This window comes from Salmo salar, chromosome ssa25 (assembly GCF_905237065.1).
Source record: "Salmo salar chromosome ssa25, Ssal_v3.1, whole genome shotgun sequence".
NCBI lineage: Eukaryota > Metazoa > Chordata > Actinopteri > Salmoniformes > Salmonidae > Salmo > Salmo salar.
The window spans coordinates 52,456,846-52,478,166 of NC_059466.1; the positions used below are offsets into that span (position 1 = coordinate 52,456,846).

Below are 21,321 nucleotides of genomic sequence, written 5' to 3' on the forward strand. Positions count from 1 at the left end.
TGGGGAGGCCTGTCTGGTTGGGGAGGCCAGTCTAGCTGGGGAGGCCTGTCTAGCTGGGGAGGCCTGTCTAGATGGGGAGGCCTGTCTGGTTGGGGAGGCCTGTCTAGCTGGGGAGGCCTGTCTAGCTGGGGAGGCCTGTCTGGTTGGGGAGGCCTGTCTGGTTGGGGAGGCCTGTCTAGCTGGGGAGGCCTGTCTAGCTGGGGGAGGTCTATGTAGCTGGGGAGGCCTATGTAGCTGGGGAGGCCTGTCTAGATGGGGAGGCCTGTCTAGATGGGGAGGCCTGTCTAGCTGGGGGAGGCCTGTCTAGCTGGCGAGGCCAGTCTAGCTGGCGAGACCAGTCTAGCTGGGGAGGCCAGTCTAGCTGGGGAGGCCTATGTAGCTGGGGAGGCCTGTCTAGCTGGGGAGGCCTGTCTAGCTGGGGAGGCCTGGCTGGCTGGGGAGGCCTGTCTAGCTGGGGAGGCCTGTCTAGCTGGGGAGGCCTGTCTGGTTGGGGAGGCCTGTCTGGTTGGGGAGGCCTGTCTAGCTGGGGAGGCCTGTCTAGCTGGGGAGGTCTTTGTAGCTGGGGAGGCCTATGTAGCTGGGGAGGCCTGTCTAGATGGGGAGGCCTGTCTAGCTGGGGAGGCCTATGTAGCTGGGGAGGCCTGTCTAGCTGGCGAGGCCAGTCTAGCTGGCGAGGCCAGTCTAGCTGGGGAGGCCTGTCTAGCTGGGGAGGCCTGTCTAGCTGGGGAGGCCAGTCTAGCTGGGGAGGCCTATGTAGCTGGGGGAGGCCTATGTAGCTGGGGAGGCCTGTCTAGCTGGGGAGGCCTGTCTAGCTGGGGAGGCCTGGCTGGCTGGGGAGGCCTGTCTAGCTGGGGAGGCCTGTGTAGCTGGGGGAGGCCTGTCTAGCTGGAGAGGCCTGTCTGGTTGGGGAGGCCTGTCTAGCTGGGGAGGCCTGTCTAGCTGGGGAGGCCTGGCCCGACTGGGGAGGCCTGTCTAGCTGGGGAGGCCTGTCTAGCTGGGGAGGCCTGGCCCGACTGGGGAGGCCTGTCTAGCTGGGGAGGCCTGTCTAGCTGGGGAGGCCTGTCTGGTTGGGGAGGCCTGTCTAGCTGGGGAGGCCTGGCTGGCTGGGGAGGCCTGTCTAGCTGGGGAGGCCTGTCTAGCTGGGGAAGCCTGTCTGGTTGGGGAGGCCTGTCTGGTTGGGGAGGCCTGTCTAGCTGGGGAGGTCTATGAAGCTGGGGAGGCCTATGTAGCTGGGGAGGCCTGTCTAGCTGGGGAGGCCTGTCTAGCTGGGGAGGCCTGTCTGGTTGGGGAGGCCTGTCTAGCTGGAGAGGCCTGTCTAGCTGGGGAGGCCTGTCTAGCTGGAGAGGCCTGTCTAGCTGGGGAGGCCTGTCTGGTTGGGGAGGCCTGTCTAGCTGGGGAGGCCTGTCTGGTTGGGGAGGCCTGTCTAGCTGGGGAGGCCTGTCTAGCTGGAGAGGCCTGTCTAGCTGGGGAGGCCTGTCTAGCTGGGGAGGCCTGTCTGGATGGGGAGGCCTGTCTGGTTGGGGAGGCCTGTCTAGCTGGGGAGGCCTGTCTAGCTGGGGAGGCCTGTATAGCTGGGGAGGCCTGTCTTGTTGGGGAGGCCTGTCGGGCTGTGGAGGCCTGTCTAGCTGGGGAGGCCTGTCTAGCTGGGGAGGCCTGTATTCTTGCGGAGGCCTGTCTAGATGGGGAGGCCTGTCTAGATGGGGAGGCCTGTCTGGATGGGGAGGCCTGTCTAGCTGGAGAGGCCTGTCTAGCTGGGGAGACCTGTCTAGCTGGGGAGGCCTGGCTAGCTGGGGAGGCCTGTCTGGTTGGGGAGGCCTGTCTTGTTGGGGAGGCCAGTCTAGCTGGGGAGGCCTGTCTAGCTGGGGGAGGCCTGGCTAGCTGGGGAGGCCTGTATAGCTGGGGAGGCCTGTCTGGTTGGGGAGGCCTGTCTGGTTGGGGAGGCCTGTCTAGCTGGGGAGGCCTGGCTAGCTGGGGAGGCCTGTATAGCTGGGGAGGCCTGTCTTGTTGGGGAGGCCTGTCGGGATGTGGAGGCCTGTCTAGCTGGGGAGGCCTGTCTTGCTGGGGAGGCCTGTCTAGATGTTGAGGCCTGTCTGGTTGGGGAGGCCTGTCTTCTTGGGGAGGCCTGTCTAGCTGGGGAGGCCTGTCTGGCTGGGGAGGCCTGTCTAGCTGGGGAGACCTGTCTAGCTGGGGAGGCCTCTCTGGTTGGGGAGGCCTGTCTAGCTGGGGAGGCCTGTCTGGTTGGGGAGGCCTGTCTTGTTGGGGAGGCCAGTCTAGCTGGGGAGGCCTGTCTAGCTGGGGAGGCCTGTCTAGCTGGGGAGGCCTGTCTAGATGGGGAGGCCTGTCTGGTTGGGGAGGCCTGTCTAGCTGGGGAGGCCTGTCTAGCTGGGGAGGCCTGTCTGGTTGGGGAGGCCTGTCTGGTTGGGGAGGCCTGTCTAGCTGGGGAGGCCTGTCTAGCTGGGGAGGTCTATGTAGCTGGGGAGGCCTATGTAGCTGGGGAGGCCTGTCTAGATGGGGAGGCCTGTCTAGATGGGGAGGCCTGTCTAGATGGGGAGGCCTGTCTAGCTGGGGAGGCCTGTCTAGCTGGCGAGGCCAGTCTAGCTGGCGAGACCAGTCTAGCTGGGGAGGCCAGTCTAGCTGGGGAGGCCTATGTAGCTGGGGAGGCCTATGTAGCTGGGGAGGCCTGTCTAGCTGGGGAGGCCTGTCTAGCTGGGGAGGCCTGGCTGGCTGGGGAGGCCTGTCTAGCTGGGGAGGCCTGTCTAGCTGGGGAGGCCTGTCTGGTTGGGGAGGCCTGTCTAGCTGGGGAGGCCTGTCTGGTTGGGGAGGCCTGTCTAGCTGGGGAGGCCTATGTAGCTGGGGGAGGCCTATGTAGCTGGGGAGGCCTGTCTGGTTGGGGAGGCCTGTCTAACTGGGGAGGCCTGTCTGGTTGGGGAGGCCTGTCTGGTTGGGGAGGCCTGTCTAGCTGGGGAGGCCTGTCTAGCTGGGGAGGCCTGTCTGGTTGGGGAGGCCTGTCTAGCTGGGGAGGCCTGTCTAGCTGGGGAGGCCTGTCTAGCTGGGGAGGCCTGTCTAGCTGGGGAGGCCTGTCTGGCTGGGGAGGCCTGTCTAGCTGGGGAGAACTGTCTAGCTGGGGAGGCCTGTCTAGCTGGGGAGGCCTGTCTAGCTGGGGAGGCCTGTCTAGCTGGAGAGGCCTGTCTAGCTGGGGAGGCCTGTCTAGCTGGGGAGGCCTGTCTAGCTGGAGAGGCCTGTCTAGCTGGGGAGGCCTGTCTTCTTGGGGAGGCCTGTCTAGATGGGGAGGCCTGTCTGGTTGGGGAGGCCTGTCTTCTTGGGGAGGCCTGTCTAGCTGGGGAGGCCTGTCTGGCTGGGGAGGCCTGTCTAGCTGGGGAGACCTGTCTAGCTGGGGAGGCCTCTCTGGTTGGGGAGGCCTGTCTAGCTGGGAGGCCTGTCTGGTTGGGGAGGCCTGTCTTGTTGGGGAGGCCAGTCTAGCTGGGGAGGCCTGTCTAGCTGGGGAGGCCTGTCTAGCTGGGGAGGCCTGTCTAGATGGGGAGGCCTGTCTAGCTGGGGAGGCCTGTCTAGCTGGGGAGGCCTGTCTGGTTGGGGAGGCCTGGCTGGTTGGGGAGGCCTGTCTAGCTGGGGAGGCCTGTCTAGCTGGGGAGGCCTGTCTAGCTGGGGAGGCCTGTCTAGCTGGGGAGGCCTGTCTGGCTGGGGAGGCCTGTCTAGCTGGGGAGAACTGTCTAGCTGGGGAGGCCTGTCTAGCTGGGGAGGCCTGTCTAGCTGGGGAGGCCTGTCTAGCTGGAGAGGCCTGTCTAGCTGGGGAGGCCTGTCTAGCTGGGGAGGCCTGTCTAGCTGGCGAGGCCTGTCTAGCTGGGGAGGCCTGTCTTCTTGGGGAGGCCTGTCTAGATGGGGAGGCCTGTCTGGTTGGGGAGGCCTGTCTTCTTGGGGAGGCCTGCCTAGCTGGGGAGGCCTGTCTAGCTGGGGAGGCCTGTCTAGCTGGGGAGGCCTGTCTAGCTGGAGAGGCCTGTCTAGCTGGGGAGGCCTGTCTAGCTGGAGAGGCCTGTCTAGCTTGGGAAGCCTGTCTAGCTGGGGAGGCCTGTCTAGCTGGAGAGGCCTGTGTAGCTGGGGGAGGCCTGTGTAGCTGGGGAGGCCTGTGTAGCTGGGGAGGCCTGTCTAGCTGGGGAGGCCTGTCTAGCTGGAGAGGCCTGTGTAGCTGGGGAGGCCTGTCTAGCTGGGGAGGCCTGTCTAGCTGGGGAGGCCTGTCTAGCTGGGGAGGCCTGTCTAGTTGGGGAGGCCTGTCTAGTTGGGGGAGGCCTGTCTGGTTGGGGAGGCCTGTCTAGCTGGGGAGGCCTGTCTAGCTGGGGAGGCCTGTCTAGCTGGGGAGGCCTGTCTGGTTGGGGAGGCCTGTCTAGCTGGGGAGGCCTGTCTAGCTGGGGAGGCCTGTCTAGCTGGGGAGGCCGCTAGCGGAACACCTGCTCCAATATCCAATGATAGGCGTGGCGCGAATTACAAATTCCTCAAAAATACAAAAACTTCAATTTTTCAAACATATGACTATTTCACAGCATTTTAAAGACAAGACTCTCCTTTATCTAACCACACTGTCCGATTTCAAAAAGGCTTTACAGCGAAAGCAAAACATTAGATTATGTCAGCAGAGTACCCAGCCAGAAATAATCAGACACACATTTTTCAAGCTAGCATATAATGTCACATAAACCCAAACCACAGCTAAATGCAGCACTAACCTTTGATGATCTTCATCAGATGACACACCTAGGACATTATGTTATACAATACATGCATGTTTTGTTCAATCAAGTTCATATTTATATCAAAAAACAGCTTTTTACATTAGCATGTGACGTTCAGAACTAGCATACCCCCCGCAAACTTCCGGAGGAATTTGCTAACATTTTACTAAATTACTCACGATAAACGTTCACAAAAAGCATAACAATTATTTTAAGAATTATAGATACAGAACTCCTCTATGCACTCGATATGTCCGATTTTAAAATAGCTTTTGGTGAAAGCACATTTTGCAATATTCTAAGTACATAGCCCAGCCATCACGGGCTAGCTATTTAGACACCCGGCAAATTTAGCCTTCACCAATATCAGATTTACTATTATAAAAGTTTGATTACCTTTTGTTGTCTTCGTCAGAATGCACTCCCAGGACTGCCACTTCAATAACAAATGTTGGGTTGGTCCTAAATAATCCATCGTTATATCCGAATAGCGACGTTTTGTTTGTGCGTCCCAGACACTATCCGAATGGTAAAGAAGGGTCGTGCACATGGCGCAATTCGTGACAAAAAAATTCTAAATATTCCATTACCGTACTTCGAAGCATGTCAACCGCTGTTTAAAATCAATTTTTATGCCATTTTTCTCGTAGAAAAGCGATAATATTCCGACCGGGAATCTCCTTTTCGGCAAACAGAGGAAAAAATCACAAAGACGGGGGCGGCCAGGGCGTGCGCCTAAGCCCACAGTCCCTTGATCGGCTACTTGAGAAAGGCGATAATGTGTTTCAGCCTGAGGATGACGATATTCTGTTTTTTCCCGGGCTCTGAGCGCCTATGGACGACGTAGGAAGTGTCACGTTAGAGCAGAGATCCTTAGTAAAAGATAGAGATGGCAAAGAAGTTCCAGAAATGGTCAGATAGGCCACTTCCTGTAAAGGAATCTCTCAGGTTTTGACCTGCCATTTGAGTTCTGTTATACTCACAGACACCATTCAAACAGTTTTAGAAACTTTAGGGTGTTTTCTATCCATATATAATAAGTATATGCATATTCTAGTTACTGGGTAGGATTAGTAACCAGATTAAATCGGTACGTTTTTTATCCAGCCGTGAAAATACTGCCCCCTAGCCATAAGAGGCTAGCTGGGGACAATTCAACAAGACAATTCCTGAATGTGAATGGTAGCGGATAGCTGACTTTTTATTTTTTAATTTAACCTTTATTCAACCAGGCAAGTCAGTTAAGAAACAAAAAGGATTATTTACAATGACGGTCTACCCCAAACCAAACCCTAACCCGGACGACGCTGGGCCAATTGTGCGCTGACCATTCAGGATTATTATAGGGGCTATGCAGAAGAGGTCAAACAAACAGTAGTGAGTTCTGTTTGTGTTCTCTGTGCCGTTTATGAAAAGCTTGATGAAATCTCACTAGCGGGGCTCAAAGTACCTTTGGTATTACAAGCTGCCCTTCCCCTGAATGTGCGGAAGACATCACCTCAACAGTTCACCATCTACACCACTATCAAACCCACAGCTGTGAATTATCATTAAAACATAGGTTAGGTATTAACACCATTATCAATAATCAGGATATGTTTTTCCCGGTTGTCGTAAGGAGTGGACCAAAACGCAGAGGGGAAAATGTATACTCATAATCTTTTTTTTTTATTTGAAGAAGGAAAAACAAAAATAAACACAAAAACAAACGACTCCAAACGTGACATCCCGTCAGGTGGAACAAACACTAAACCAGGAAATAACTACCCACAAACCCCCATCGAACAAACACCCCTATAAATAGGACCTTCAATCAGAGGCAACGAGAAGCAGCTGCCTCCAATCGAAGGTCAATCCTATAAACACCACATAGAAATAGACCAACTAGGAAATAACATAGAAATACACTAACATAGAACATGACCCAAAACAACCCCGAAACACTCTAAACAAACACCCCCCTGCCACGCCCTGACCAAACTACAATAACAAACATCCTCTTTGCTGGTCAGGACGTGACAATGTTATCTGATTTCTTCAAGCACAACCACTCTCAATCTCAGAGAGCAACAGGGTAAATAAGGACATAGTGGATATCCAAAACAACAAGAACAAGTCCTTTATTTAACCAGGTAGGCTAGTTGAGAACAAGTCCTTTATTTAACCAGGTAGGCTAGTTGAGAACCAGTCCTTTATTTAACCAGGTAGGCTAGTTGAGAACAAGTCCTTTATTTAACCAGGTAGGCTAGTTGAGAACAAGTCCTTTATTTAAACCAGGTAGGCCAGTTGAGAACAAGTCCTTTATTTAACCAGGTAGGCCAGTTGAGAACAAGTCCTTTATTTAACCAGGTAGGCTAGTTGAGAACAAGTCCTTTATTTAACCAGGTAGGCCAGTTGAGAACAAGTTCTCATTTACAATTGCGACCTGGCCAAGATAAAGCAAAGCAGTTGGACAACATACAACAACACAGAGTTACACATGGAGTAAAACAAACATACAGTCAATAATACAGTAGAAATATAAGTCTATATACAATGTGAGCAAATGAGGTGAGATAAGGAAGGTAAAGGCAATAAAGGCCATGGTGGCAAATAAATACAATATAGCAAGTAAAACACTGGAATGGTAGATTTGTAGTGGAAGAAAGTGCAAAGTAGAAATATAAATAATGGGGTGCAAAGGAGCAAAATAAATAAATAAATACAGTAGGGGAAGAGGTAGTAGTTTGGGCTAAATTATAGATGGGCTATGTACAGGTGCAGTGATCTGTGAGCTGCTCTGACAGCTGATGCTTAAAGCTAGTGAGGGAGATATGAGTCTCCAGCTTCAGAGATTTTTTCAGTTCGTTCCAGTCATTGGCAGCAGAGAACTGGAAGGAAAGGCAGCAAAAGGAGGAATTGGCTTTGGGGATGACCAGAGAGATATACCTGCTGGAGCGCGTGCTACGGGTGGGTGCTGCTATGGTGACCAGCGAGCTGAGATAAGGGGGGGCTTTACCTAGTAGATGACCTGGAGCCAATGGGTTTGGCGACGAATATGTAACGAGGGCCAGCCAACGAGAGCGTAGAAGACCTGGAGATTGAGAATTCAGGAATTGTTTTTTTTTTTAGGAGGTTTATTGAAATCAACACCCCCTTTGCCTCTTCCACAATCCAATCAGGAACGAGACGCAAAGGAAAACAAACCCTGTGATTAGACCACATGGTTTCAAGCCGCCCGCCTTTACCCAGGGTGGTTTCTGAATGAGGGGTAACTTGAAACCGACGTGTGTTCTTCTGTGTGTGTTCCTCAGCACCAACTCTCTAGCCGGGCCAGTGAGCCAGGCACACTTACAGTGAGCCCGGGAAGAAAGCTGCAACAATATTTCATTCATTATCATTCATTATCTGCACGCGTAACGATTTCAGTGTTGCCAACTTAGCGACTTAGTTCCTCAGCACCAACTTAGTTCCTGTTAATGTTGCGACAGTTCGTTTCTGGTATCAGAACAAAATAGTCAGCACATAGTAACTTCTGATTTAGCTGTACTTTAATTAATGCAAACACGTGCGTGGTATATGTGTGGTTCGTATATATATACGGTCTCGCTGTTTTACCTTGCAGGGCAAAACAGAAGAAGAGAACGACACCTCCTTTGTTCTCTCTTTTATTCTCTGACAGAGATATTTCCCGCTCAATGCCGGGCCTGTCAGAGGGAGGAGGAGCGTGGTTTAAACTTGCTCCTCCTGTCGTCGGCGTGCAGGCTGATCCCAGCGTCGTGACGCACTTCCTGTTGCCGGTTGTAGTTCTTCTTGTCTTCAACAGTTAATTTACCCGTAGTTTATATACTTAATATTGTAGCATAGCTTCCCCGGGAATATTATATAAGTTATGCAAACAAATAGCTAGTTCAACCCTAACATTCCTCAGCACCAACTCAAAACCCTCTAGCGACAAATTTTCAAAAAAAGCGACTAGCGACAAATCTAGCGACTATTTCTGGTGTTATTGGAGACTTTTGGAGACTCTGACGTGAAAGCACGTATCGTTCTTACTCTTCTCAACGAGCAGCGGGTGCTGCCGTGGGTCCCACCCCCGTCCCAAAAACACTTACAGGAGGCCCAGTCCCTCCCGGGTCCAGTCAGAGCAGGAGATGTTCACATCTCCGCGTCCAGACTGCAAATGAATCGCGCAAGCGGGAATCCGCCGCTGGCTGATCCCGCCCTGGCTAACCTGAATTAGGGCCAGACTAGTTATCATAATTTTCTCACTTTTCCATTGACAGTTTTTTTTTCTATTGTCTGTTTTTAGACCATTTAGATTGTAAATGTAGACCGTATACAATTTTTTATTTTTTAAATGTTATGGTTAAAAACGTTTTACTGTGACTTGTTGTAGGCTCCTAAGTGGACCATAAGGTTAAAAACCTAACCAAATTAAGAAAACTAAACAAAAAAACGATTAATAAAAATAAAATAAAATACTAAGTAACTCGGCCAGTGTCTCTTTTGGGTCCCAAGCCCGGATAAAGGAGGACGGTTGGAATTGTGACATTAAAAAAAAACAATAATCGCCAGAAGAAAGTTCATTTGTAGTTCTAAACATATTTAGGGTGTTTTTTTTACTCACTTTTTCCTCTCCCCCACGACGTTATTCCTCTCTCCTACAGCATCCATCACAATTACAAGCAATTGGCCAATTATGCAAATTGGGTGATGACTTCATTTAGCGACTTTTACGACAGCCAATAGCCACTTTCCTTACTGAGGAGCTGGCAACACTGATTACAACACAAGCGAGGAGGAGCGTTTCAACCGAGGAGATGGTGAATAACATTTTACCCGAAAAGGGAAATGCACAAGACTTCTCTTTCTATTGGCTTTCAAGCTATTTACCACGAGCTGCGACCTTTGACAAGTCATGAGAGTACGGTGAATGCGCACGTTTTTGTGGACTTGTTTCTTGCTCGGGATAAAAAAAAAAAGAGGAACAACCTTTCTATGCAAAATTTAAAAAAATTTGACGAAATGTGAGTTTTTGAAAGGACTATTTTTTTTTTGTATTGGAGTTTTGATCAAAGTTTTTATTTTCAAACTATATCGGAATCAAAACAAATGCAATGGGGGATTACGAGGTGTTGAGCGCGCTGGTGATCTTCTTCTTTTCCCGTCACCTTCTAGCCAGTACCACGGGGAGAAAGGTATCTCCATACCCGAACACGGCTTCTGCCAGCCCATCTCCATACCTCTCTGTACGGACATCGCCTATAACCAGACCATCATGCCGAACCTCCTCGGTCCACACCAATCAGGAGGATGCCGGGGCTGGGTGTGCACCAGTTCTACCCGCTCGTCAAGGCCCAGTGTTCCATGGACCTAAAGTTCTTCCTGTGTTCCATGTACGAGCCGATCTGTACGGCCTCTCGAACAGGCCTTCCCTACGAGCCGATCTGTACGGCCTCTCAAACAGGCCTTCCCTACGAGCCGGTCTGTACGGTCCTCGAACAGGACTTCCTGCCGTGCAGGTCCCTGTGTGAGCGGGCAAGACACGGCTGTATGGCCCTGATGAATAAGTTTGGCTTCCAGTTGCCCGGAGAGGCTCCACTGTGAGAACTTCCCCGTCCGCGGAGCAGGGGAGAGATATGTGTGGGTCAAAACACCTTGGACACTGGTAACCAACACACTACATCCCCAATACCTTATGCCCCCTGAGTTCACGACTCTACCCACCAATATGGGCCGACCGAACCAGCACCAGGAGTTCTCCTGCCCGCTACAACTGCAGGTGCCCAACTATCTGAACTACTACTTTATGGGGGTAAAGGACTGCGGCGCGCCTTGCGAGCTCACCAAGCCCGACGGGTTGATGTATTTTCGGGAAGAGGAGGTGAAGTTTTGGCCGGGCTCTGGGTCGGGCTCTGGTCCATTCTGTGCTGTGTGAGCACCCTGTTCACGGTGCTGACCTATCTAGTGGACATGAGACGGTCCTGATACCCAGAGAGGCCAATCGTCTTCCTCTCTGGCTGTTACTTCATGGTGGCCACTGCCTACACCGCTGGGTTCACCTTAGAGGATAAAGTGGTGTGTATCGATCAATTCAAGGATGCTGGTTATAAGACTGTAGGTCAGGTCCCGTGTGGCTCAGTTGGTAGAGCATGGTGTTTGCAACGCCAGGGTTGTGGGTTCAATTCCCACGGGGGACCAGTACTGCATGAAATGTATGCACTCACTACTGTAAGTTGCTCTGGATAAGAGCGTCTGCTAAATGACGTAAATGTAAGCTCAGGGAACTAAGAAGGAGGGCTGTACAAACTCTTTATGATTGTGTATTTCTTCAGCATGGCCAGTTTTACATTTTTGTCATTTAGCAGACGCTCTTATCCAGAGCGACTTACAGTAGTGAATGCATACATTTCATTTCATGCATTTTTTTTTTTTTTGTACTGGCCATCCGTGGGAATCGAACCCACAACCCTGGCGTTGCAAACACCATGCTCTACCAACTGAGCCACAGGGAAGACGTTCTGTATGGTGGGTGATTCTGTCCTTCACATGGTTCCTCTCTGCCGGTATGAAGTGGGGGCATAAAGCCATAGAGGCCAACTCTCCGTATTTCCAGATCGCTGCCTGGGCTGTACCTGCTGTTAAAACTATTACCATCCTGGTCATGGGACAGGTGGAAGGAGACCTACTCACAGGGGTGTGCTATGTCGGCATCAACAGTGTGGATTCCTTGCATGGTTTTGTTCTGGCACCTCTTTTTGTCTACCTGTTCATAGGGACGTCGTTCCTTCTCGTAGGGATTTGTGTCTCTGTTCCGGATCGGAACTATCATGAAACACGACGGAACCAAGACTGAGAAGCTGGAGAAGCTTATAGTTCGGATCGGAGTGTTCTCTACACCGTTCCTGCTGCTATCGCCATAGCCTGTTACCTCTACGAGCAGGCGTTCCCGTGAGCAGTGGGAGAAAACTTGGCACATGCAGACGTGTAAGCGGTTCGCGGAGATTGACAGTTTTTTTTTGTGTTTCTTCCATTTGAGAATAATCGCACCAACTGTTGTCACCTTCTCACCAAGCTGCTTGGCGATGGTTTTGTAGCCCATTCTAGCCTTGTGTAGATCTACAATCTTGTCCCTGACATCCTTGGACAGCTCTTTGGTCTTGGCTATGGTGGAGAGTTTGGAATCTGATTGATTGATTGCTTCTGTGGACAGGTTTCTTTTATACAGGTAACAAGCTGAGCACTCCCTTTAAGAGTGTGCTCCTAATCTCAGCTCGTTACCTGTATAAAAGACACCTGGGAGACAGAAATCTTTCTGATTGCGAGGGGGTCAAATACTTATTTCCCACATTAAAATGCAAATCATTTTATAACATTTTTGACATGCGTTTTTCTGGATGTTTTGTTGTTGTTATTCTGTCTCTCACTGCTCAAATAAACCTACCATTAAAATTATAGACTGATCATTTCTTTACCAGTGGGCAAACGTACAAAATCAGCAGGGGATCAAATACTTTTTCCCCTCACTGTAAATAAGCTTATTTTTTATTTGTATTATTATACGTTTGTAAAAATGTCTAGAAACCAGTTTTTGCTTTGTCATTATGGGGTATTGTGATGTCATTATGGGGTATTGTGATGTCATTATGGGGTATTGTGATGTCATTATGGGGTATTGTGATGTCATTATGGGGTATTGTGTGTGTATATTGCTGAGGATTTGGATTTATGTAAATCCATTTTAGAAAAAGGCTGTAACGTAAAAGTCAAGGGTTCTGAATACTTTCCGAAGGCGCTGTAGGCAATTTGAAACGATTAATACTTTTACTTTTGATATTTAAGTATATAAGTTTAAACCAAATACTTTTAGTCTTTTTCTCAGGTTGTATTTTACTGGGTGACTTTCAACTTGAGTCATTTTCTATTAAGGGATCTTTACTTTTACTCAAGTATGACGATTGGGTCGTTTTTCCACCACTGGTTAGAAGCAAACCTTACTGCCTACATGGGCATAGGAAACGTACATTTATGTAGATACATCTGGGGTGTGCTTGACCTTTCATCTGGGGTGTGCTTGACCTTTCATCTGGGGTGTGTTTGACCTTTCATCCGGGGTGTGTTTGACCTTTCATCCGGGGTGTGCTTGACCTTTCATCCGGGGTGTGCTTGACCTTTCATCTGGGGTGTGTTTGACCTTTCATCCGGGGTGTGTTTGACCTTTCATCTGGGGTGTGTTTGACCTTTCATCCGGGGTGTGCTTGACCTTTCATCTGGGGTGTGCTTGACCTTTCATCTGGGGTGTGCTTGACCTTTCATCTGGGGTGTGCTTGACCTTTCATCTGGGGTGTGTTTGACCTTTCATCTGGGGTGTGTTTGACCTTTCCAATGTCGTCTTATTTTCTCTGACTGCTCCATTTGGTTTTAATCAACATTGATTTCTCACCTCGATCAACATCTGTCTTCTGAAACTTTGGCGCCACCTATCGGTAGTTTGGCGCATGGCCGTGAGATCTGGCGCCACCTATCTGTAGTTTGGTGCATGGCCGTGAGATCTGGCGCCACCTATCGGTAGTTTGGCGCATGGCCGTGAGATCTGGCGCCACCTATCGGTAGTTTGGCGCATGGCCGTGAGATCTGGCGCCACCTATCGGTAGTTTGGCGCATGGCCGTGAGATCTGGCGCCACCTATCGGTAGTTTGGCGCATGGCTGTGAGATCTGACCTTGGTAATAAATGGGCCAATAGCTAATAGCCAAGAAAGTAATTATAAAAACAGATTTAACCTGACAGGTCACGTATAAAATAAAAGGTTTGTTATGGTCACAATTATGTTATTCTCCAGTCCCCTTTTGTCAGCTACTGAGACCAAAAAAAATTCATGTGATTTGCACTCCAGAAACACTTTAAAATAAGGGCTGAGTTTCGTGTAGGCTTACCGTGGCGTGACATTTTGATAACCGTGTAAATCTCTCTTGGACAAGGTGACATTTATCAATATATTCACCTGTATTCACCCCCCCCCCACCCCCAAAAAAATGAAATGCTAATAATTAGCTGCTAAGAACTACAAATACCATAATGCTCTGGACTAGACTGACGAATCGAGGCAAAGGTAAGAATCTCTGGATCAACTATCTAATGTTAGCTACATTTTCTAATGAATAAATTGACTACATTTCTTTAAATTGACAATTATGTGAACTGTTTTGTGCAAGTTTTAAAATTGACACAATACCTGTTAGCAAAGGTGTCAGCTAGAGAGGACGTGCAGGAGCATGCTGGGATTTGTAGTTTTGCATGATGTCTACTTTGATTTTTTTTTTTTAAATGCATTTTGAAATCAGAGTAAATAGAGATAAATATATTGATTAAAGTCACCTTGTCCAGAGGGATTTAGATGGTTAGCAAGACGTCACGTCACGGTAAGCCTACACGAAACTCAGCCCTCATTTTAAAGTGTTTCTAAAATGTCTGGTGGAAAAACAATTGGAACCATTTCCCTGTTTGACTGCTAGGTTTTATGGGTATTATGACCTCCACTGTGGGGCTCTATAGATGAGTCTTTTGACCTTTAACCCAAAGACTCCATATTTTGTATGTTCCCCCCCCCCCTACGTAATCTGGCAGGTTGCTTGGTAACACATTTGCTTATAGTTCAACAAACCTTAAAGTAAAAAGTTGAAGTATGAAACCGTTTTTACTCCAGTGTGGGGAAAGAAGTGCGTAGGATAGATTAGTTTCCAAACCAATAGATGGGCATCACATGCTCCCTCCTGTTCCTACACTTCTAAGGGTTAACAGACTCTTTGGGTGCCTCCCAAATGGCACCCTATTCCCTATGGCCCCTTGGTCAAAAGACATGCACAATATAGAGAATAGGATGTAGTTTGGGAAGCAAGCCTTAAAGGGATGGGCATGTGCTTTACTAAACCCTGTTCCTATTGTTAGTCCACAGTGACATCAGCCTAGAAATGTTCTATTGATATAATCCAGACTGGTCCAGTCTGGTCAGACTTACATCTATTGATATAATCCAGTCTGGTCAGACTTACCTCTATTGATATAATCCAGTCTGGTCAGACTTACCATTCTACTGATATAATCCAGTCTAGACAGATTTACCTCTATTGATATAATCCAGTCTGGTCAGACTTACCATTCTATTGATATAATCCAGTCTGGTCCAGTCTGGTCAGACTTACCATTCTACTGATATAATCCAGTCTAGTCAGACTTACCTTTATTGATATAATCCAGTCTGGTCAGACTTACCATTCTATTGATATAATCCAGTCTGGTCAGACTTACCATTCTATTGATATTATCCAGTCTGGTCAGACTTACCAGTCTATTGATATAATCCAGTCTGGTCAGACTTACCATTCTACTGATATAATCCAGTCTGGTCAGATTTACCATTCTACTGATATAATCCAGTCTGGTCAGACTTACCATTCTACTGATATAATCCAGTCTGGTCAGACTTGCCATTCTACTGATATAATCCAGTCTAGACAGATTTACCTCTATTGATATAATCCAGTCTGGTCAGACTTACCATTCTATTGATATAATCCAGTCTGGTCCAGTCTGGTCAGACTTACCATTCTATTGATATAATCCAGTCTGGTCCAGTCTGGTCAGACTTACCATTCTACTGATATAATCCAGTCTAGTCAGACTTACCTTTATTGATATAATCCAGTCTGGTCAGACTTACCATTCTATTGATATAATCCAGTCTGGTCAGACTTACCATTCTATTGATATTATCCAGTCTGGTCAGACTTACCATTCTACTGATATAATCCAGTCTGGTCAGATTTACCATTCTACTGATATAATCCAGTCTGGTCAGATTTACCATTCTACTGATATAATCCAGTCTGGTCAGACTTGCCATTCTACTGATATAATCCAGTCTAGTCAGACTTACCATTCTACTGATATAATCCAGTCTGGTCAGACTTACCTCTATTGATATTATCCAGTCTGGTCAGACTTACCATTATATTGATATAATCCAATCTGGTCAGATTTACCATTCTATTGATATAATCCAGTCTGGTCAGACTTACCATTATATTGATATAATCCAGTCTGGTCAGATTTACCATTCTACTGATATAATCCAGTCTGGTCAGATTTACCATTCTATTGATATAATCCAGTCTGGTCAGACGTACCATTCTACTGACATTATCCAGTCTGGCCAGACTTACCATTCTACTGATATAATCCAGTCTGGTCCAGTCTGGTCAGACTTGCCATTCTACTGATATAATCCAGTCTGGTCAGACTTGCCATTCTACTGATATTATCCAGTCTGGTCAGACTTACCATTCTACTGATATAATCCAGTCTGGTCCAGTCTGGTCAGACTTGCCATTCTACTGATATAATCCAGTCTGGTCAGACTTACCTCTATTGCTTATAAGATTTGTTATTATTGTAGCAATGTATTATTTCATCATCAGAACTTCCACACCATCCTCTGTAGCGCCATGCGATAGAGCCCTCACTAGCTTTAAGCACCAGCTGTCAGAGCAGCTCCCAGATCACTGCACCTGTACATAGCCCATCTATAATTTAGCCCAAACAACTACCTCTTCCCCTACTGTATTTATTTATTTATTTTGCTCCTTTGCACCCCATTATTTCTATTTCTACTTTGCACTTTCTTCCACTACAAATCTACCATTCCAGTGTTTTACTTGCTATATTGTATTTACTTTGCCACCATGGACTTTTTTGCCTTTACCTCCCTTATCTCACCTCATTTGCTCACATTGTATATAGACTTATTTTTCTACTGTATTATTGACTGTAGGTTTGTTTTACTCCATGTGTAACTCTGTGTTGTTGTATGTTGTTGACCTGCTTTGCTTTATCTTGGCCAGGTCGCAGTTGTAAATGAGAACTTGTTCTCAACTATAGCCTACCTGGTTAAATAAAGGACTGGTTCTCAACTAGCCTACCTGGTTAAATAAAGGTGAAATACATTTTTTTTAAAAGAGGGCAGTGCAGTTGCCATACCAGGCGGTGAAGCAGCCAGTCAAGATGCTCTCAATGGTGCAGCTGTAGAACTGTTTTTAGGATTTGAAGTCCCGTGCCAAAATCTTTCATCCTCCTGAGGGAGAAGAGGCGCTATCGTGCTTTCTTCATGACTGTGAACGTGTGTGTGGACCATTTTATAATCCTTAGTGATCTGAACACCGAGGAACTCGAAGCTCTCGACCCGCCGTCGTGTTGTCAGCAAACTCGGATCATGGTGTTGGAGTCATGCTCGGGCCGTAGTCGCGGGTTAACAGGGACTAAATACACATCACTGTGGGGCCCCGTGTTGAGGGTCAGCGATATCTGCCTGTCGTGAAACTAGATCCAACAAAATGGCCTCCTTTTCTCCATAGAGCACTTCTTATGACTAGAGCTCCAAGTAGTGAACTATCTAGGGAATAGGGTGCCATTTCAGATGCACCTCCAACACTCATTCTGACTCTACACACACACTCATACTGACTCTACACACACACTCATTCTGACTCTACACACACACACTCATTCTGACTCTACACACACACTCATTCTGACTCTACACACACACTCATACTGACTCTACCAAGTAGTGAACTATCTAGGGAATAGGGTGCACCCTCTAACACTCATACTAACTCTACCAAGTAGTGAACTATCTAGGGAATAGGGTGCACCCCTAACACTCATACTGACTCTACCAAGTAGTGAACTATCTAGGGAATAGGGTGCACCCTCTAACACTCATACTGACTCTACCAAGTAGTGAACTATCTAGGGAATAGGGTGCCATTTCAGATGCAACCCCCAACACTTTGTCTGGGTCTGTCCTTTGTCGTGTTCTTTGTTTGAGGATGGGTGAAGGTGGGTTTAGGGCTGTTGGACAGACAGGAAGTGAAGGGGGTAATATCTGAGTTGCAACCACGGCAACAGAAACGCAGTGGCTGAGCTCTGCCTGTACGGAGAGAAACTCTAGAGAACATAGCAACACTTAGCAACAGCAGCTCGGGCAAACACAAGCATTAAGCTAAGGACAGACAGACACAGAGAGGCTATTCGCTTTTTAACGATTCACACTCACCAGTTAACAAATTCACTCAGTTCATTTTTTTAATGTACAAAAAGCTCCTGTAAAAGAGACTTTTCCTTTAAGTTTTTATGCTTTGAGAAATGTGTAATTAAGTGTTATTTTTTTTTAGTAAAATTACATACTTTTTTTTGTTTGTTTTATAGAGACAGGGAATGGAACTCCTGAGGATCTTTCTTCTACGAAAGAGCAGGATTTTGTTTCTGAGAGGACTGTATCTGGAGCAGGACTTGTCTTAGAGGACAGTATCTGGAGCAGGACTTGTCTGAGAGGACCCTATCTGGAGCAGGACTTGTCTGAGAGGACAGTATCTGGAGCAGGACTTGTCTGAGAGGACTGTATCTGGAGCAGGACTTGTCTGAGAGGACAGTATCTGGAGCAGGATTTGTCTGAGAGGACAGTATCTGGAGCAGGACTTGTCTGAGAGGACAGTATCTGGAGCAGGATTTGTCTGAGAGGACCGTATTTGGAGCAGGACTTGTCTGAGAGGACCATATCTGGAGCAGGACTTGTCTGAGAGGACTGTATCTGGAGCAGGATTTGTCTGAGAGGACCGTATTTGGAGCAGGACTTGTCTGAGAGGACAGTATTTGGAGCAGGACTTGTCTGAGAGGACTGTATCTGGAGCAGGATTTGTCTTAGAGGACAGTATCTGGAGCAGGACTTGTCTGAGAGGACAGTATCTGGAGCAGGACTTGTCTGAGAGGACTGTATCTGGAGCAGGATTTGTCTTAGAGGACAGTATCTGGAGCAGGACTTGTCTTAGAGGACAGTATCTGGAGCAGGACTTGTCTGAGAGGACCCTATCTGGAGCAGGACTTGTCTGAGAGGACTGTATCTGGAGCAGGACTTGTCTTAGAGGACAGTATCTGGAGCAGGACTTGTCTGAGAGGACCCTATCTGGAGCAGGACTTGTCTGAGAGGACAGTATCTGGAGCAGGACTTGTCTGAGAGGACTGTATCTGGAGCAGGATTTGTCTTAGAGGACAGTATCTGGAGCAGGATTTGTCTGAGAGGACCATAACTGGAGCAGGACTTGTCTGAGAGGACCATATCTGGAGCAGGACTTGTCTGAGAGGACTGTATCTGGAGCAGGACTTGTCTGAGAGGACCCTATCTGGAGCAGGACTTATCTGAGAGGACAGTATCTGGAGCAGGACTTGTCTGAGAGGACTGTATCTGGAGCAGGATTTGTCTTAGAGGACAGTATCTGGAGCAGGACTTGTCTGAGAGGACAGTATCTGGAGCAGGATTTGTCTGAGAGGACTGTATCTGGAGCAGGACTTGTCTGAGAGGACAGTATCTGGAGCAGGATTTGTCTGAGAGGACTGTATCTGGAGCAGGATTTGTCTTAGAGGACAGTATCTGGAGCAGGACTTGTCTGAGAGGACTGTATCTGGAGCAGGATTTGTCTTAGAGGACAGTATCTGGAGCAGGACTTGTCTGAGAGGACAGTATCTGGAGCAGGACTTGTCTGAGAGGACAGTATCTGGAGCAGGACTTGTTTCTGAGAGGACAGTATCTGGAGCAGGACTTGTCTGAGAGGACAGTATCTGGAGCAGGACTTGTTTCTGAGAGGACAGTATCTGGAGCAGGACTTGTTTCTGAGAGGACAGTATCTGGAGCAGGACCTGTCTGAGAGAACAGTATCTAACTGTTATTCCTTTGTGTTTTAAGAAGCGCAGGATTTTAGTCATGAAGGATATTGCTCTCTCGCTACTGAGTCGAGGCTGTGGTCATGTTGTCCAGTCACAGCTGGGCAGTAAAGATGGACGCCTGGAAGTCTACTTCGAACCTAAGGTAAAATTTCAGGTCCTTTTACACTTGATTCAGTCAGAAAGCAAGTTATAGCACGTTATAAAGCGTTATATCTGCATGCTTTAATTAAAGTGTTACCCTTTAAAGTGTTTTGATGAATTTACTGAAGACTCAAATAACAATGAAATGAGGAAATGTGGGTAGTTATGATAAAATATTGACAATACAAATGTTTTATTTCCACATAGGACTACTATCGTTGGAAGTCTCAGCCCGCCCTGCTCCGCTTATCTAAGAGTGGCCGTCTGCTGTGCGGCGTGGAACCAGCGCTTCCTAAAACCTACAGCACAAGACAGGGACCCCTCTTCCTATACTACCAGGAAATGGCCATGACGTCATCGTTTCTGTCATCATGCCCCTCAGGGTCAGAGGACATCAGGAAGAGGCTGGCCTCCCAACATTCCAGACAGGAAGTGGAGCTCCAACTGAACACTCTGCGGGACCTGACGGGAGCCATACTGGCTTATGGGAAAAAACAGGTAGAGCTCAGCCAATAGGAAGAGTTTGGGGCAACAAGCAGGTAGAGATCAGCCAATAGGAGACGTGTGGGGCCAACCAGAAACGTTCTGTGCTGGCTTGGATCATTTCGTTTCACATTGTTCTTCATCAATTCAAACTGAATCATTTTTGTTTTGGAAACTCACACATAAAGAGGTTCTCATCTCTCTACTCATTTCCACTGAGCTCTTCTCATAAGGAACTAGACAGAGTTCTACCATAGTCTGTCTGCCTCTCTCTCTCTCTCGCTCTCTCTCTCTCTCTCTCTCTCTCTCCCTCTCTCTCTCTCTCTCTCTCTCTCTCTCTCTCTCTGTCTCTCTCTCTGCCTCTCTCTCTCTCTCTGTCTCTCTCTCTCTCTCTGTCTCTCTCTCTCTCTCTCTCTCTCTCTCTGTGTCTCTCTGTCTCCTTCCCTCCCTCCCTCCCTCCCTCCCTCCCTGTAGTGTCTTACATAAGGAATAGAGTGCCATTAGGGATGTCTATAGACGGATGCCTTATCTACCGAGCCCAGGTGCTGCCTGCATTGCTGGGAAAAGGAGAGAGCTCACTCTGTGATCTGGTCTGTGAGGAGATGAATTATGTCTGTGTCCAAATGGCAGAGGGCTCTGGTCAAAGGTAGTGCACTATGAAGGGATTACAGGGTCCTTCTTGGGATATATTATATGCCTTCCACACAGAGCTCAACTCAAGGTGTTTCCAATTTCCCAGCATTCCATGTCAATCAAACTGAACCCTAAAACACAGTCAGACCTCTGAGTGTGAGCTGCATAGCTTAATGAAGTTGTCCAGTGGTAGGAGTCCATAATCCTCCCTGTTATTAGTGGTAGGAGTCCATAATCCTCCCTGTTATTAGTGGTAGGAGTCCATAATCCTCCCTGTTATTAGATGGTGGGACAGGGTTAGAGATATCTGTGTGTATGTAGCTGATGGTCGGACAGGGTTAGAGATATCTGTGTGTATATAGCTGATGGTCGTAGTGGGACAGGGTTAGAGATATCTGTGTGTTTATAGCTGATGGTCGGACAGGGTTAGAGATATCTGTGTGTATATAGCTGATGGTCGTAGTGGGACAGGGTTAGAGATATCTGTGTGTTTATAGCTGATGGTCGTAGTGGGACAGGGTTAGAGATATCTGTGTGTTTATAGCTGATAGTCGTAGTGGGAC

The 21,321-nt window shown here is 48.1% G+C and overlaps 1 protein-coding gene and 1 pseudogene across 1 annotated transcript in view; both read left to right on the forward strand.

Annotated features, from left to right (window-relative positions):
• The first annotated feature begins 9,642 nt into the window (after positions 1 to 9,642).
• On the forward strand, positions 9,643 to 14,298 carry LOC123730507 (frizzled-7-A-like; annotated as a pseudogene).
• Positions 14,299 to 17,735: 3,437 nt separating this feature from the next.
• LOC106591519 (uncharacterized) overlaps positions 17,736 to 21,321 on the forward strand; it is a 34,490-nt gene continuing 30,904 nt past the window's right edge. Inside the window, exons 1-2 of the mRNA XM_045707454.1 lie at positions 17,736 to 19,643; positions 19,850 to 20,140. Of these exons, the coding sequence (XP_045563410.1) occupies positions 19,539 to 19,643; positions 19,850 to 20,140 (396 nt within the window). The 5' untranslated portion in view covers positions 17,736 to 19,538. The remainder of the gene's footprint in view (positions 19,644 to 19,849; positions 20,141 to 21,321) is intronic.